This window comes from Oncorhynchus nerka, linkage group LG10 (genome assembly GCF_034236695.1).
Source record: "Oncorhynchus nerka isolate Pitt River linkage group LG10, Oner_Uvic_2.0, whole genome shotgun sequence".
In the NCBI taxonomy this organism is placed as follows: Eukaryota; Metazoa; Chordata; class Actinopteri; order Salmoniformes; family Salmonidae; genus Oncorhynchus; species Oncorhynchus nerka.
The window spans coordinates 66,672,663-66,690,646 of NC_088405.1; the positions used below are offsets into that span (position 1 = coordinate 66,672,663).

At 43.4% G+C, this 17,984-nt stretch overlaps 1 protein-coding gene across 1 annotated transcript; it reads right to left on the reverse strand.

Annotated features, from left to right (window-relative positions):
* Positions 1-482: 482 nt before the first annotated feature.
* Positions 483-8,715, reverse strand: LOC115135883 (sialate:O-sulfotransferase 1-like). Its single transcript, XM_029671045.2, has 9 exons — positions 8,486-8,715; positions 6,112-6,828; positions 5,739-5,853; positions 4,053-4,246; positions 3,572-3,693; positions 2,616-2,802; positions 2,244-2,408; positions 1,764-1,964; positions 483-1,479 (listed from the first exon to the last, which is right to left on the reverse strand). The coding sequence occupies exons 2-9, from the start codon at positions 6,518-6,520 to the stop codon at positions 1,124-1,126; spliced, it is 1,749 nt and encodes a 582-aa protein (XP_029526905.1). The 5' UTR covers positions 6,521-6,828; positions 8,486-8,715; the 3' UTR covers positions 483-1,123.
* Between the last annotated feature and the right edge of the window lie 9,269 nt (positions 8,716-17,984).

Genomic DNA, 17,984 nt, shown 5'->3' on the forward strand with positions numbered 1-17,984 from the left:
TGTGTTTGTTTTGTTCCACCACTATGCCACTGCTGTCGTTTGTCTGTGCTTGGATCCAGCTTTTAGATTTATTAATATGACACATTTTTTGTTAGGCATTTTTGAAGATAAACAGACAATCTGGACATTATCTTTCCAATGTGTAGACTTGTTGTTTGCCGCCACAGACTGAACAATAAGGCATGCAATTAAAATGATAATGTGGGAAACTGCATTCAAGTGTAAGTATTCTATTCTCACGAGGTAGCCTACACTCTCCCTGATAAACATTAGAAACCTATTTGACCAGGATTCACAGCCACAATTTCAACAAGATATGGTACAGAACGTGATGCAAAAGGCCTGTTCACAATGTCATGTCACTTTAGGTCTCTCAGAGAGATGGAACGCACTTACAAACATACAAACCACCAGGAATACGTTTGTAGAATTGCCTGTATATGACCGAACACCAGCAGTAATGAAAAAGCTGACAATAGAGCTAAACATATGGAGATTTAATTGGCATAAGTCCATTACAACGATCCGTTTGACATTGTTGAATGGCACATTTTCTGTTTAACTGCCCTCTACCAGTAAAACTGATATTAAACATGACAAAAATCCCAAACAAAAAGAAATAACCTAAAGATTCCATTTAAAGCTAAAAGCCTCAGAACCCACAATGCTTGTTTGAATTGTTTTTGCAGACAGGCACTTGCTCCATACTCCCAACGCCTGCAGTGAAAAGGGGGATGTTTCCCTTTTCTTCCAATAGAGAGAGTCTGGCTCTTGCCCTGAGACCTTTCAGCAGGAGCTGTAATGTTCAACCATGTTTTCATCCCAGTGACACTGACAGTTTACACTGGTGTTTAACCCACTCACAGTGGGTTGGACATGTCAAGTGTGTCAAACAATTACCCATTGGTGTGTTCATACAGTCACTTTCCCTCTGAGTCACTCTTCTGAAAATGTTCTGTAGCTGACAGAATTCTCCAACACATGTAAAAACCTTTCACCCAACCATGCTAATGACTAGACTGGACTACTAACTTTGGAGTGGTGGCAGAGATGACACCTTCCCCCCTCCCCTTTATTTGTTGACGTGTCCTTTTGGACTCCAGTTTGGATCAGCTGAGGAGGATCACCTGGGTATGTAGTCGTGCGGTAGGCCGCTGTAGTTCCTGTCCCTCAGGGCCTGGTCCACTGTGTGGATGTAGGAGTCAATGGTGTTCCTCAACTCTGCTGTGAAGGGGTCGAAGGAGGGCCGCTGGGCCCTACCAGAGCGTTTGAAGTGACCGTCCTGGTTGCTCTGGGCACACATCAGCCTCTCCTCCGTTATGGTGGCGTTGAGGAAGGAGGTGAGGAGGCGGAGCTGGGGAAAGAGCGCCCTCTGCAGGTCCTCGTAGTGCACCACCAACAGGCGACGGCCAAACTGTAGCCAGCTCAGAGCGTGGGACGCCCACCAGGGGGCATAGCTGTCAACAAACTCTGGCCACTCTGAGGTAAACAGAGGAGAGAAGAAACCGAGGTATCTGATCAGTGTGTGCTGTGCACAGACATGGCTGACATCTCCCATTCAGTTTATGCAGCGATATGGCAGCTGAATATTTGTCACCATTTATGAACATCTGTTTGAAACAGACTTTTGACCAATAGTTGACTAAAATCTGTTTATGTGTTGGTTTATGTGTTTTGCACGCCTTAATGGTTTGTGCATGCCTTAGTTGGCACATAACCCCCAGTCCATTTCCCAAACCACTGAGCTGTGATTGTTGTGTTACCTTTGCTCCTCCACTGTTTGTCTGTGGCATAGCCAAGGTGTCCGGCACACTTCCTGTTGAACTCTGCCATGAGGGAACGGTAGGGGTTCCGGATCAGCAGGATGGCAGAGTCAAACATCTCGATCTCTCTCTGCCCACTCTCATGGGTCTTCACACAGATGCTACGCCCACTCTTCCAGTAGTCCTTCTCCCCTTTGAAACCTGGTAGAAAACCCCAGATACACAAGAAGATCAAACCTCCGCAAGGTATTGTGTCACAAAGCACTAAAGGTCCAGATCAAGTTACTGTCATAGATATTTGAAAGTACTGTACAAGTACATACATTAGAGAAATTCTATGAGAGCCCACAGTTTAGAAAATGGTAGCGTGTGCTTGAAAATGATACAATGATATATTCCAGGAGAGAAACATCAATCATTCCTGGTATATGTTATTATTATCCATCACAACACCTGAGCTGTGTTCACATTCAACCTCACCTCTGTTGTAAAGTGTGCCATCAAAGTAGAAGCTGCCAGTGTAGTAGCCCGTCACGAGCTCGATCAGGTGGCGTACCCAGGTGTTGCCAGCTCCGGGGAAGCTGGAGAGAGCCACCAGGGAGGTGGACCTCTCAGGTAGAAACATCCTCTCTTTGCACCTGGAGTCTGAATGAGGCAGAAACATCAGGGTTGAACATCGCCATAGACACAGGCCATTGATCTATCTTTGAGCTACTGTATTGAAGCATTCTGTTGCTAAGAGTTTAAATTACAGTAAAGTATAAAGCCTGAATATTTGGCAGTATATAATTTTTATGGTTTAAATCTTGGACTGTAGTATAAGTGAAACTGAAGGTTATTCAAGACTCTCACCAAGCACAGGTGTCTGGTAGACCTGGTAGTAGTATGGGTCCGCCCAGGATGTGGAGGCAACAGTGTGTGCTGTGCCGTTGGTCTCCAGACATGGCTGGTCTGGTGGCAGACGTTGGTTCAGTCTAAACAGAGATGAGGCCCAGGCACAGTAACAGTGTGGGTTCCTCAACACAGCCAGTGGGAGCTCCTGCAATACCGAACCAGGACCATTGAAAACATCAGAGGCATAACTTCAAGCAGTAATTTACAGTTCAAGGAATATGACTGGGCACTCATTCCCCCTCTGGTGGATTGGATGTGATTTCACCCTTGGGTAACGTGATGGGTGGGTTATATAAGATGTCTGAACCACCCCTGTCCTATTTCCTTTGATTCCTTTTTTTTCCCAAGTTCAGATATTTTTTGCACAAGTTGTCCTAGTTTTTCTATTCAACATAGTATAGCCCCCACCACCCCACACTATATGGAGTTACAATTTCTATGGAGGCTGACTCTGACAGTGCTCTTTGTTTATTGACACCGGGAGTTACACAAATGTGAAAACACACAAAGCACAAAAGTGTACACACACACACACACTCACACACTCACACAGTGAATAGGCTAAATCAAATTCAATATTATCTCCCAGCCAATTGTGTGTAGAGCAGAGCAGAGTAAAGTAGAGCAGAGGACCCTACTGATGCACCCAGACTGTGTGAAGGCCTGATTACAGCGCCCATCTATTTCTCATTAGAGGGACATTTAACCTTATACAGTCAAATGGTGTTCCAGTAGCTTCATCACACAGAGCCATGCCATTCTAATCTACCATCTGAGGAGAGCAGAGACAGCACATGATCCATGATACCTCACCCCTGGGTCTGTGTGAGGAAGACTATGGTCTGGGCTGGTGGTGAAGATTAAATAAATGCTTCAGTGGTTTTCAGGGTTTCTTGCTGGGAACAGAATCAAACCTTATCTGTGCAGGTCTCGATGCAGGACTGTGACGTGGAGTTTGACTGGAGGGAGTAGACAGGGAAGACGATGGTGATGTTTTTGGGCAACTTGAAGCAGCCACTGTAGCGGACGTTTCTGACTGTAGAACAGAGGTATGCAGACATCAGGCCACAGCGTATAAACATAACTAAATATATTCCATGCATTTTCTCTTTATGAGCTGCAATGTTGATCAATGCAAACATATTAGTCTTACACTGCCAAGCTTAAATCAAATGTTGCCCATAGAAATCGACCTATTATTTACTTACCCTAGATGGGAAATGACTAAACTGCATAGTGGCTACGGCTCATATAGTGTATGCATTAGTATAGCACTGGTCTCTCGTGACACTTTTGGCCAGGACACATGTGAAGTGCTTCTGGGTTCAGAGATTAGTCAAGCATATTACAGCCGCTCAGTCAGCCAGTGCTCTATACCAGGTTCCGTGTACTCACATTTCCTCTGTCCTGGGAGCTGTTCCTCCACCTTGTAGATGGAGAGGCGCCCCACGCCCCCACAGGGTGCTCCCCTCTCCCCCCTCTCCCCTCTGCAGCCCAGGCTACAGTCCTCCTCCTGGGCCTGCGGGCTGCTGATGCGGTTACCACAGTGACACTCTGCTCCGTACTCCAGACCTGCGAAGCGGTAACCACTGCAGAGAGAGGGAGACATAAACCACTGGCTCACCTCAGTGCCTTAGCCCAGGGCTATCTTTAATCACAGGTCATCATTAGCCCAGGGCTATCTTTAATCACAGGTCATCATTAGCCCAGGGCTATCTTTAGTCACAGGCTGTCATTAGAACAGGGCTAACTTTAATCCCATGCTATCCTTATGTAACGGATGTGAAACGGGTAGCTTAGTTAGCGTTGCGCGCTAAATAGCGTTTCAATCGGCGACGTCACTTGCTCTGAGACCTTGAAGTAGTAGTTCCCCTTGCTCTGCAAGGGCCACGGCTTTTGTGGAGCGATGGGTAACGATGCTTCGTGGGTGACTGTTGGTGATGTGTGCAGAGGGTCCCTGGTTCGCGCCCGGGTATGGGCGAGGGGACGGTCTAAAGTTACACTTAGAACAAGGCTATCTTTAATCACAGGCTATAATTTCCCCAGGGCTATCATTAGCCCAGGGCTATCTTTAATCACAGGCTATCAGTAGCCCAGGGCTATCTTTAATCCCATGCTATCCTTAGAACAAGGCTATCTTTAATCCCATGCTATCCTTAGAACAAGGCTATCTTTAATCACAGGCTATCCTTAGAACAAGGCTATCTTTAATCACAGGCTATCAGTAGCCCAAGGCTATCTTTAATCCCATGCTATCCTTAGAACAAGGCTATCTTTAATCACAGGCTATCATTATCCCAGGGCTATCTTTAATCACAGGCTATCAGTAGCCCAGGGCTATCTTTAATCACATGCTATCGTTAGAACAAGGCTATCTTTAATCACAGGCTATCATTAGCCTTGGGCTACTTTGTTCCATAGGACACCAGATTGCATAACCCCAGGCCAGCGTGTCAATAAATACTAGACATTTTAATTGAATCAATCAGGGCAGGCAGCAGTGAAGCCCAGCGTTAATTTATCTGTGGTGCTGGCTGGTAACAGTTTTCACTGTTGACAAGATCACAGTAATAGTTCTGGGTGGATGATGGGGGTCCTTTATCCCAAGGGCTATATGAGTCATCCTACTTTAAGTCTCTTTATCCTCTCTCTTTGGAAAGAGAGGAGATATCCAAAATGACCTTTTAGCATTTGCTTTGAGCCCCACCATAAACAGGCTTATGATTCTGGCTGAATATCCTCCCAGCAGTCCACATGGTCTGATTATATTTGCATTGGATATTTGTTTTGGTGGCAATCATTTCCTGCTTCTAGACTTCCTGTGAAATAAGGCCCTGTTAAATGTTTTGTCATAAATTGATTTATTCAGTTTTGTAATGAATTTGAATGATTACTAACACCCCCTAATACCCACTATATCTCATTCTGCATCTCTAACACAGATCTGGCCCTCCACTACACACCACCACCATCCTGCCACCTGGCTCCCCATTGAAACACAGGACCTATTCATCCCAGTGACTGAGACAGAATAATTAACCAAATAGCAGCAGCTCACCATGGTTCCTCTAGACTCATTACCTTTCTGAGCAGGTGTCTTGACACAAAGAGCTGGTCATTTTGCGCAGATCATACAGCATGGTTCCCCCCAGGGCTCGTTCATTGGCATCATGCATGAAGCAGCCCATGTAGGTCCCTTGCCATGTAAAAATAAAACAGTAAATGAAAAGCCATATTACAAATCCATTCGAACAACAATATACAATATGAATTGTTTAGTACAACACACTATTGAGCAGAGGTAACACAGATTTTCAGCAGATTTGAGCCTGTCAGTCCTGTCATTAAGCCTGGAACAAATACAATTTCAACCCAGATCTGGTATGCAGTCAGCAGTTAAACAACAGATATGTTGGCATTCAAAGTAAATTATGTTGCATTAGGTAGGTGGTACCTTTGTGCCTTTTATTGCGTTGTAGAGGACCTCTCTGCTCCTGCGTGTCTGGCATGAGACCGTGGAACCAGCGGTGGTGCAGGTGTTGGACCCCCAGGTGTCGGGACGTGGGCCAGTGTCTCCCCGTCTTTATGCCCCCTCCACCACCCAACACACCCTGGGTGGCTGCCCATCTGGAGCGCGCCCTCAGGCCCAGGCCGGGGGAGGCCCTCACGGCTGTGGGAGGTGCTGGCAGTGCCATGAGAGAAGGGAGACTGGCGTCGCCTGGTGGCTGAGCAGTCTTTAGGGTCAGGCTGGAGCGCTGCAGCAGCAGGATGCTCCCCGCCATCAGGTAGGCGATCCCCAGGAAGAGGAGGAGCATCTGAGCTCGCCGCAGGAAGCAACGCAGCCTGTAGAGGGCCGTGGCCATCCCCACTGTTCAGCTGGTGGCTCTTTGACCCCTAGTGAGCCACCATTCCAGAGAGAAGGGTGAGGGTTAAAACCTCATTATAACCTTCCCAAGGCCCCATCAGTCCAGTCACACAGTAGGTAGGCTACCTGGCTGCAGCCTTAGATGGTTAATGATTCTTTGTGGTTCATAGCCATGCCTTTGGACTGGCAACCAAAAGGACCACTGTGTAATCAGGTCCCTCAGATGTGTCACAGCAGCGCCAGACTTTACAGTAATCTCCAAGGGAACAGAACAAGCCCTGGAAGCAAGTAGTTTCTTGGAAAAACCTAGGGAAACAAAATAGAAGCAAGCAAGTCAGATGTAAATTGGCAGAACATATTTCTCTGTGTATATGACCTCTGTAGAATATAGGAGGGAAACGTATATAGCTCGGGGGATTAGATCCATAGTTCATGTTGACATATTTTTGTTTCTGTTCTAGAGCACTGAGCATAAAGTAATTTCAGTTGATGTTGACATACACTGTAGGATTGTGTTTCTGTTCTAGAGCACTGAGCATTAAGTTATTTCAGTTGATGTTGACATACACTGTAGGATTGTGTTTCTGTTCTAGAGCACTGAGCATTAAGTTATTTCAGTTGATGTTGACATACACTGTAGGATTGTGTTTCTGTTCTAGAGCACTGAGCATTAAGTTATTTCAGCTCATGTTGACATATTGGATTGTGTTTCTGTTCTAGAACAATGAGAATTAAGTCATTTCCCTTGCTCTTCGTTGTTTGTCTTTCCTCTGAACCTGGTGTGATACTATATCTGGTGTTAATGGGTGTGTGGGAAGAGGTTATCTTCCAGTTAGCTACAGCACATCCTTCGTTTCTCTGTGTTTCGCTTGTCTTTGCTTCGGAAATCTCCACCATTCTGCCTGAATTATACTGGCAGCATGACAGCATCACAGCACCATCTGCATTATGTTGTTGTTTCCCTGACTTGAATCAGTGTGTTGGTATGTTTGTAAAGCTCCACACTGACTTTAGTTTGTGATTGGGCTTTGTGAACCATCTTTTGATGATCTGTACCATAACAAACCAATTACGTTCAAGCGGCAACTCAGATCCAGACATGGAAATTTGTGCTCTTCAATTGGACAAGTTCTCTCTCTAATTCTAGAGTAGTAGGGTAGTGGAGAAATGCCAGGTAGTGCATGACAGGCAAGAGATGAAAGCCACTAACAGTCCCACTGGGCACAGATATCAGTTTAAAGTCTAGTTGTGATTTACATTAGGTTGTATTCACTAACGTGAATTCAATGTGAAATCAACAAAAAAGTTAATCATGTAATTGGATTTAAGTTGGATGAAACAATCTAATCAGTTTTCCATGTTGATTCAAAGAGTCACATGCTTTTTAAAAAACTTTAACAACGTGGAAACAATGTCGATTCAACTAGTTTTACCCAGTGGGATGCAATCATCACTAAACCCTCTGCACAAAGACAGCAGCCAGACCATAATGTAATATTACAGAATTATGGCCATGACGCTTCCTTTTAGGACTTTTTTGCCACTAATTCCAATCGTATAACTTTTCTACTGTTTCGACCTTATCAGGCTACCTCTTCTTGGGGATTTTGTTCATAATATTAGGCTACCAACCAAGAGAAGCAACAGTTTGCACATACACTATGCTCCCACCACATAGCACATAATTTGTTCCTAGTGTTTCATGAACCGCCAACTTCTCTAACTGATCAACATGTCTAATGATTTCTAGAAGTAGTCTATAGATTAGCAACCTTTTCGAAAATAATGTCCGCTGTCAAATAATAAAGTATGATTTTTGTCAGCGTTAATCTAACTGTGTAAATGTATAAGGCATAATAACACATCACCCAATGGAGGATCAAAACAAGTTGCAAAGCGCACATTTACTCAATAATGCATAATCAGTGTTATAAAATACACATCTGAATACCGTTTAGCCTACCTTGGATGTCGACGGTTCGAGACTGCGTGTTATCATACAGAACGCTATCAGATTCAGGGTCGAATCTCTCTCCCACGTATTCTGAAATCTAAAATATCCTATTTTATAACCAAAACCAGTGAAGCCACGTTTGTATTGTTACGTTTAAGAATCGTCTCCCCGCTCCTCGTCTTTCTCCACTCTCTCTCCCTCTCCATGGAAGAGCAGATCGTTACAAAACTAGATGGCAGGGAGTGAGGGAGCATACACATTTGCATTGGCGATCCCCGACGCGTCACGAGTCCGCCGTCCTTGTTTATGGGAGACGCGTCCCCCAGTGGCCGTGAACCACTATGGTATGCTATGATCCCTTGGCTAACAGTTACTGTAGAAAGCTGCGTGCATGTTGCCTGCGTCAACACATGTATGAAGTTCTAACAATTTACGGGTTACTGTGCTTGCCCACCTGCTGTCCATTCTGACATTGACAATTGTCCATTCGGCCCTTGTGTTCATTCATTAGAAGCCTCTCCGTCATCCGTGCAGAGAACGTAGCCTGCATCAAATGAGGAGAGGTGACAGTCTAAACCTGTAGGATTTTAAACAAGATATCAGCACCACGGACAGCGCCAATTCTGACCGTTACTTCCAGTGTTTGATTTTCTTTCTTTCAGACCAAAACTATTTTACTGATTGTAGCCCTTAATTATTTACATACATTAAATGACCAGATACTTACTCAGCAATTGTATGGTAAAATGTAATAATATAGCTAATAATAATAAATAAAAAACTGTTTGTTAGGAATGATTAAAATAAGCACTAGAAGTAAGCCTAGTTAGCGGTTGTGTTGTCCATGATGTATTGTAATCTATTAGGATTAACATGAATCTATTCATATTAATTAATCATAATTAATCATTAAGTACATTTCTATAGCACTTTTCATAGAATCAAAACGTTCAAGAGCAAAAAAACAAAAAGTAATATATCATGACAGGTCAACCAATAATAGAGGCCAAGTACTTGCAAGCTGCATCCTCTGAAGATGGAGAGGGTCCGTTCATGGCTTGAGTGGAGATAACTGGTCAGAGGATGGTAGATGATGGTGATGGAGTCTGCTGATGATCTTGTCGAGGGCAAGTCTGGGAACCAGCCTGACTCTTAGAGCCATTGGACGTATCCTCTTCCACTCTGTGTAGCACTCACGTGATGCATCAGCATCTTCTGCTCGGGCGCCAGAATGCAGAAAGCTCACCTCACAAAGTTCAGAATAGTTAGCCGGTTGTTCTCACTCAGCACTGCTGTATTCCTCTCATGCTTCAGACGACTCTTCAAATGATGTAGATCAGGAATTGGTGAAACAAAAAAGCTGGTACTATGTCCTCCACATGCATTTCTCAAGCAAAAACGTCAGCCAACCTGATAGCTAGTCAGCCAAGCCAAAAAAAAAACTGTCAGTTAGTATATGCAAATCCATGGCTCAAAAACACCAGATATGTGCAATAAAAACCATGTTATCAAAAACAAAAGATCTGATTAAAAATCAACAATTAAAAACAACAACAAAAAGAACTAAATATATACACATTTACAGGAGCTCTGTGCTTAGGCTGCTACTAGGTTCCCATGGCAACTGTATATATTGTAACACATACTAGATTTGTTCTGATCTTTTTTTTATGACCAACGTGTAATTGCTGACCAGGAATTTGAGCTGTTAGATCAAGTGGTGGGATAGTGGGGTGGCTGCAACTCACAACACTTTGTAGTTAGCCTCACATTGATTAAGTATTCTTCAACTGATTAAAACATCCAACAGACTATTACAGTAAGACATGTTTAATTTTACACTAATATTCATGGTATTAATATATGGAATATGAGGAAATTACATATGCATCTGGGGCAGCAATGCAGAAGGTCTTCTCTTCCTGGCAGATGTCTGAACTGTGTGGATCAAGCAGCCAGTGAACCTTGCCAGTCTAGACTCAAACATAATTATCTATGAGGATGTGAGCCAACATTCAAGGCCCCATTACATGTAATAAACATACAACCCTTCAATGATTCTGCCATCTCTATTTCCACCCTTCCCTTGCCTATATGTTTTGCAAAGAGCCCCCATTTTACAATCCTCTTCCAGCTTGCAATCTATTCCTTTCATTCTGCGGTAGGGAAGTGCACCCTGGTGAACCTGACTACCTGAGATGAGATGAAAGGGGGTAATTGTTGCAAGGTTATTAAAATAAACTGATGATTAGTCAGAAAGAATCTAGCTTCCAGGTGTGAGTCTGTGGGTCTGTTTCTCTGGCATGGTTTCCATGCAGGTGAGGTGACTTGTTTTAAAAAATGTCTATTGAGAGCACAGAACATTGCATGTAATTGCCTTGAAAAGGAAAAGCATTTTAGGACATACAACATTTAATTGTAAAAAAAAAAACTTTGACTAAGGGTGCCGACCCCCCAACTTAAAAGCATGCACACACACACACACACACACACACACACACACACACACACACACACACACACACACACACACACACACAAACGTACACAAATCTCTGTTTTTCTTCTTCTCGGTGGGTGGTTAATTGGGCTCTGACAATTAAAAGAAACATCTGGGACTAAAGATTCGTTATCACCTCTGTGTGCTGTGTTCTATACCCTATCCTTGGAAAGAAAATGGCTCTATTTTTTTATTCGTCTTACAAATCTTCATGGAGACATCCGCCTCATTTCTCTGTTTTACCACTAATCCTGCCAAGTTTTTCTACCCTATTAAACTGGGATCTGTCCAACTACACAGGGAACAAGCAGCTTGTCCACGAACAAGGGAATGGGATTCTAATAGTGTCTCGCTACACCACTTTGGATCCACTGGTTCATAGATACATACAGGCAATATTATACTATAGCTTTGTATGCTTACAGCCAAATGTCCACAATTCAGTATATGGTGCCCTGTCCATTTAATATCTTGGCTACACCACATCAACAGTCACCATTGTTGGACACTCTGTGTTGACCTTGGCTGTAAAATTTCATTCTAATAAAAGCAGACAGTGAATAAGGGACCTTTTTACTGACCTGATGTCCAGAACATCAACCAAGCCTCCCATACACTCTAAATCAAGCAATGCTATTCACTAAGGCTTCAATAGAAACTTCTTCGTTTAGATGGATTGCAAGCTCCCGATGATGCTGCTGGCTTAGACTGGACTGTTGTGTTTATCAGTAGTTGATCACTGAATTTGTCAAGTGTTTGCAATGAGACATGATCAACTGTAAACAGTAGAAAACCATTCAAGATTTTGCTTTACGGCTCAAATGAAAGCCACAGGTTGGCCACATGAAAGCCAGCAGTGGGTGCCACAGTGTCTGTAGGCTATTTCCCTCTACAGATCCATCTCTAACCCTGATCTGAAGTCTCCAACTAAACTGGCCTGGAATCAAAACCCTGATCAGTTAAACGAGATGAGTTTACTTGAATTCTCTTTGTGAGGATCGATCAGCACAGGGGGCATTGTTGTCTCGTGTGGATCTCATGGGTAGACCGTGGTAGTGCCAATTCCCAACCTGGTGGATCTCGGAACTCGTCGTTCTGAGTAATCCTATTGGTTTGCCCAAGGTCACAGAACAATCAAGAGATTGATTATGAGCAATCCTCCATCTCTCCATCTCTGCCTTTGGGGGATAAACTGGATTAAAGCACTCAGATGACTGTGGAGTTAAGGCTTTAGGGATAGCAGCGAACACAATCAGTATGTCTCTACATGCCTTTTCTGCTTCAATCATCCACAAGTAATCACTGGAAGAAATGGAACTCCCCTGCATTCCAAAGCTGATAGAAAACAGCTAGCGAGAGATGCAATCCTCATATTCTGTGTGACAAAAAGTTGACGCATAGGCCTACTCACATGTTCCTTCACCTTCATGTTTCTATTGTGTGTCACTATTGGTGTTTATAATGGATGACTATTCAGTCCATACTCAGGCATTTGAACATTAATTTCTTTCCTCTTATCTATACATTTCTCTCTCTCCCTCTCTCTCTCTCTTCCTTCTTTCCTCTATCCCTTGGTCTCTCTCTCTCTCTCTCTCTCTCTCTCTCTCTCTCTCTCTCTCGCCCTCCCTCCTATCCCTCTGTCCCTCTATTTTCCATCCATCCTTCTCTCTCCCTCTTTCAGCTCTTCAGAGCAGGAACAATAGCCCCGAGTGTTTACGCTTCACACTGCATTACTTATACATGAAGAAGATCCTCTTCATTCGTCTCTGGGACTCCCGCAGCGCGTGGCACTCTCAGTTGTCTGTATCACTCTCAGTTGTCTGTATCACTCTCATTCTATGTCTTCTCTCTTCACTTTTCATCTTCTCTTCATGGACTGAGTCAGAGACGATGCCTGGCTTTTACTCAGGGCTGAGTCCAAGAGCCGCTGGGAAAATAGCCAGGGCTGAGTGGAATTGAAATAGACAGATGATAGACCTGGCCCTCATATTTGGCCACTTTATTATTTCCTGGTGTGTGCGTGGAAGATCTTTCAAGCAGCCCATTACATTTTCTGTCCATCTGAGCCTTAACATGTCCATTGAAACAGGTTTGTCTCATTATACCCTGTGCTTTCAGTTGTTTATCTAATTGGTATCCCACTGGGCACACACTGGTTGAATCAACAGTGTTTACATGTCATTTCAATGGTATTACGTTGAACCAACGTGGAATAGACGTTGAATTGACGTCTGTGCCCAGTGGGATGTTGATGGTGTGTCCTGAAAGACCTTTGTAGATTATTGTAGATTTTATTCATTTGAGTGGCAGAAACTAGTATTTGAGTTCCATTCTTCTTAAACAGTTGATTAATTAAGTGTGTTTATAAACTATATATATTTTCATGGCATTTCCTTTAAAAAAAACTGTAAATGAGAGACATTTGTAAGGTGAGGTGAGGACATCTTAACGTCTCCCTTGCTGAGCTAATGAGGAAGAAGAATGTAAAATCTGGCATCCCATAATGTCCATGGTGGCTAATTAGAGATCTTGGCTGGTTTATGATCACAGAGCAGAGGGTAAACTGTAACTCCCCCGGCCACACACGTGCGCGCACACACACACACACACACACCATTTTCACAGCTGTAATAGGCTTAGTTCAATAATGAATGGGCATGTAAGGTACTCAAGGGTTGAATGTGTTTCATATTCTAATTAAGATGTTTTTGTCAACAGGGAGAGAGTAGCTGTCTGCATACATGGGGAGGAAACACTTTGCGAACATTAGCCAAATCAGATGGCAGAGAGGCTAAACCATGAGGGACGGTATGCCAATTACAGTCAATGGGAAGGATTAGATCACATTGAGCTCTATCTGAATCCCTGGCTTAAAAATATATTTGATTAGAATTAGGGATAAAAGGTAACTTTGGTTGCACTTCATGAATGTAACGTTTCTCCTCTTCATCTGAGGAGGAGTAGGAAGGATCGGACCAATATGCAGCGTGGTAAGTGTCCATGTTAATTTCTTAGAACTGAACACACAAAACAAAATAACAAAATGAATGAAAGAAATGAAACAGTCCTGTCTGGTGAAACAACACACTAACCAGAAAATAACTACCCACAAAGCATAGTGGGAAAACAGGCTACCTAAGTATGGTTCTCAATCAGAGACAACTCTCGACAGCTGCCTCTGATTGGGAACCATACCAGGCCAAACACAGAAATACAAAACCTAGAACAAAAACTTAGAATGCCCACCCCAACTCACGCCCTCGACCAAACTAAAACAGAGACATTAGAAAGGAACTAAGGTCAGGACGTGACAATGAAGGCCAGTACATACTGTATGAGGCTAGCTATGTACATGTAATTGAAGTTCATTGTAGTTCATCCTTAATGTTTTAGGCACAGATGGGATAATGTACATAGTCTGCACTGTAACAGCCCATCTGAACCTGGCTGTTGTTCAGGAGAATATTTGATCCTTTTATATCAGTTTTTCATTTCCTGTTATTAAACCAAGGTTATTGCTGGGAAATGGAACATGTATGAGCCTCTTTTATATTCCTTTCCTAACATGTTTGTTGCTACCTCACTATATTAAATTAAATCAAAGTGTATTGGTCGCTTACACAGTTTAGCAGATGTTATTGCAGGTGCAGCAAAATGCTCATGTCACTAGCTCCTAACAATGCAGTAACATCTCAAACAAGTACACACAACAACAACAAAAAATACAGTATACAGTTGAAGTGGGAAGTTTACATACACTTAGGTTGGAGTCATTAACTTGTTTTTCAACCACTCCACAAATTTCTTGTTAACAAACTATAGTTTTGGCAAGTCGATTTAGGACATCTACTTTGTGCATGACACAAGTAATTTTTCCAACAATTGTTTACAGACAGATTATTTCACTTATAATTCACTGTATCACAATTCCAGTCAGCTTGGAAACAGCTTGGACAATTCCAGAAAAGTATGTCATGGCTTTAGAAGCTTCTGATAGGCTAGTTAACATCATTTGAGTCAATTGGAGGTGTACCTGTGCATGTATTTCAAGGCATACCTTTAAGCTCAGTGCCTCTTTGCTTGACATCATGGGAAAATCAAAAGAAATCAGCCAAGACCTCAGAAAAAAATTGTAGACCTCCACAAGTCTGGTTCATCCTTGGGAGCAATTTCCAAACGCCTGAAGGTACCACGTTCATCTGTACGAACAATAGTATGCAAGTATAAACACCATGGGACCACGTAGCCATCATACCACTCAGGAAGGAGAAGCGTTCTGTCTCCTAGAGACTAATGTACTTTGGTGCGAAAAGTGCAAATCAATCCTAGAACAACAGCAAAGGACTTTGTGAAGATGCTGGAGGAAACATGTACAAAAGTATCTATATCCACAGTAAAAACAAGTCCTATATTGACCTTAACCTGAAAGGCCACTCAGCAAGGAAGAAGCCACTGCTCCAAACCACCATAAAAAAGCCAGACTACGGTTTGCAACTGCACATGGGGACAAAGATCGTACTTTTTGGAGAAATGTCCTATGGTCTGATGAAACAAAAATAGAACTGTTTGGCCTTAATGACCATCGTTATAATTGGAGGAAAAAGGGGGAGGCTTGCAAGCCGAAGAACACTGTCCCAACAGTGAAGCACAGGGGTGGCAGCATCATGTTGTGGGGGTGCTTCGCTGCAGGAGGGACTGGGGCACTTCACAAAATAGATGGCATCATGAGGAGGAAAAATATGTGGATATATTGAAGCAACATCTCAAGACATCAGTCAGAAAGTTAAAGCTTGGTCGCAAATGGGTCTTCCAAATGGACAATTACTTTGCTACCTAACAATTTTTAATTTTTACTTTTTAATTACCATTTATATTTTTAGTTTTTCCCTCGCTCTACTTTTTTAGTTCAACTTTTTCACCCCAGACACTTTATCTGGACATGGTTCGTCAGGACCTCCACCAGCCGATGCTAAGTAGTAACATTAACACGATGCCTTCTAATTGCAGTTGCTATACTCATAATATACAGGAGAATGATCACCTTACGGCGAGGATAGCTGTGCTGCAAGCCCAGCTTCAGACTCAATCGTTAGGCAAGGGCAATTTAAGTGTAGGACAGGATGAAACAGCGTCTGTGCCACCAGTAAGTACAGATGGTAGTATAAATCCCCTCGCACAGTCCCCGCAGCCGGACAATTTTCTCATGGCTTTTGGAAGGAAATGCTGTAGGAATGCTCAACCGGTGTTGCTCATTCAGCCGACAAACTTTCAACCGGTTCTCCCCATTAAGCAACAGGTCGGAGTCAGAGGCCGAGCCTTCTCTGGGCTCTACTTCTCTCGTTACGGGTTGTGAGACGCCGAAGCCTCCCACCACTAGCTCTGACAAATTGAAAACCCTAGTCATTGGCGACTCCATTACCCACAGTATTAGACTTAAAACGAATCATCCAGCGACCATACACTGTTTACCAGGGTTCAGGGCTACCGACGTTAAGACTAATCTTAAGATGGTGCTGGCTAAAGCTAAAACTGGCGAGTATAGGGATATTGTTATCCACGTCGGAAACAACGATATTAGGATGAAACAGTCAGAGGTCACCAAGCGCAACATGGCTTCAGCGTGTAAATCAGCTAGAAAGATGTGTCGGCATCGAGTAATTGTCTCTGGCCCCCTCCCAGTTAGGGGGAGTGATGAGCTCTACAGCAGTCTCACAACTCAATCGCTTGTTGAAAGCTGTTTTCTGCCTCTCCCAAAAGATAGAATTTGTAGATAATTGGCCCTCTTTCTGGGACTCACCCACAAACAGGACCAAGCCTGGCCTGTTGAGGAGTGACGGACTCCGTCCTAGCTGGAGGGGTGCTCTCATCTTATCTACCAACATAGACAGGGCTCTAACTCCTCTAGCTCCACAATGAGATAGGGTGCAGGCCAGGCAGCAGGCTGTTAGCCAGCCTGCCAGCTTAGCGGAGCCTGCCATTACCACAGTCAGTGTAGTCAGCTCAGCTATCCCCATTGAGACCGTGTCTGTGCCTCGATCTAGGTTGGGCAAAACTAAACATTTTGGTGTTCGCCTTAGCAATCTCACTGGAATAAAGACCTCCTCCATTCCTGCCATTATTGAAAGAGCTTGTGATATCTTACATCTCAAAATAGGGCTACTTAATGCTGGATCCCTCACTTCCAAGGCAGTTACAGTCAATGAACTAATCACTGATCATAATCGAAATGTAATTGGCCTGACTGAAACATGGCTTAAGCCTGATGAATTTACTGTGTTAAATGAGGCCTCACCTCCTGGTTACACTAGTGACCATATCCCCTGCACATCCTGCAAAAGGCGGGGGTGTTGCTAACATTTACGATAGCAAATTTCAATTACAAAGAAAAATTACATTTTCGTCTTTTGAGCTAGTCATGAAATCTATGCCCACTATGCAGCTTACTCAATCACTTTTTATAGCTACTGTTTACAGGCCTCCTGGGCCATATACAGCGTTCCTCACTGAGTTACCTTGAATTCCTATGGCAGATAATATTCTACTTTTTGGTGACTTCAATATTCACATGGAAAAGTCCACAGACCCACTCCAAAAGGCTTTCGGAGCCATCATCGACTCATTGGGTTTTGTCCAACATGTCTCTGGACCTACTCACCGTCACAGTCATACTCTGGACCTAGTTTTGTACCATGGAATAAATGTTGTGGATCTTAATGTTTTTCCTCATAATCCTGGACTATCGGACCACCATATTATTAGGTGTGCAATCATAACAAATAATCTGCTCAGACCCCAACCAAGGATCATCAAAAGCTGTGCTATAAATTCTCAGACAACCTAAAGATTGCTAGATGCACTTCCAGACTTCCTCCACCTATCCAAAGATGTCAGAGTACACAAATCAGTTAACCACCTAACTGAGGAACTCAATTTAACCTTGTGCAATACCCTAGATGCAGTCGCACCCCTAAAAACAAAAAACATTTGTCACAAGAAACTACCTCCCTG

Bases quoted from the DNA above. Each gene is read 5' to 3' on its own strand.
- LOC115135883 (XM_029671045.2), bottom strand. From the start codon at position 6,520: ATGGCCACGGCCCTCTACAGGCTGCGTTGCTTCCTGCGGCGAGCTCAG. The intron at 4,247-5,738 runs GTAATGAGTCTA...CTCTCTCTGCAG, and splicing joins CAAGACACCTGCTCAGAAAG to TGGTTACCGCTTCGCAGGTC. The intron at 1,965-2,243 runs GTGAGGTTGAAT...GTTTTCTACCAG, and splicing joins TGGCACACTTTACAACAGAG to GTTTCAAAGGGGAGAAGGAC.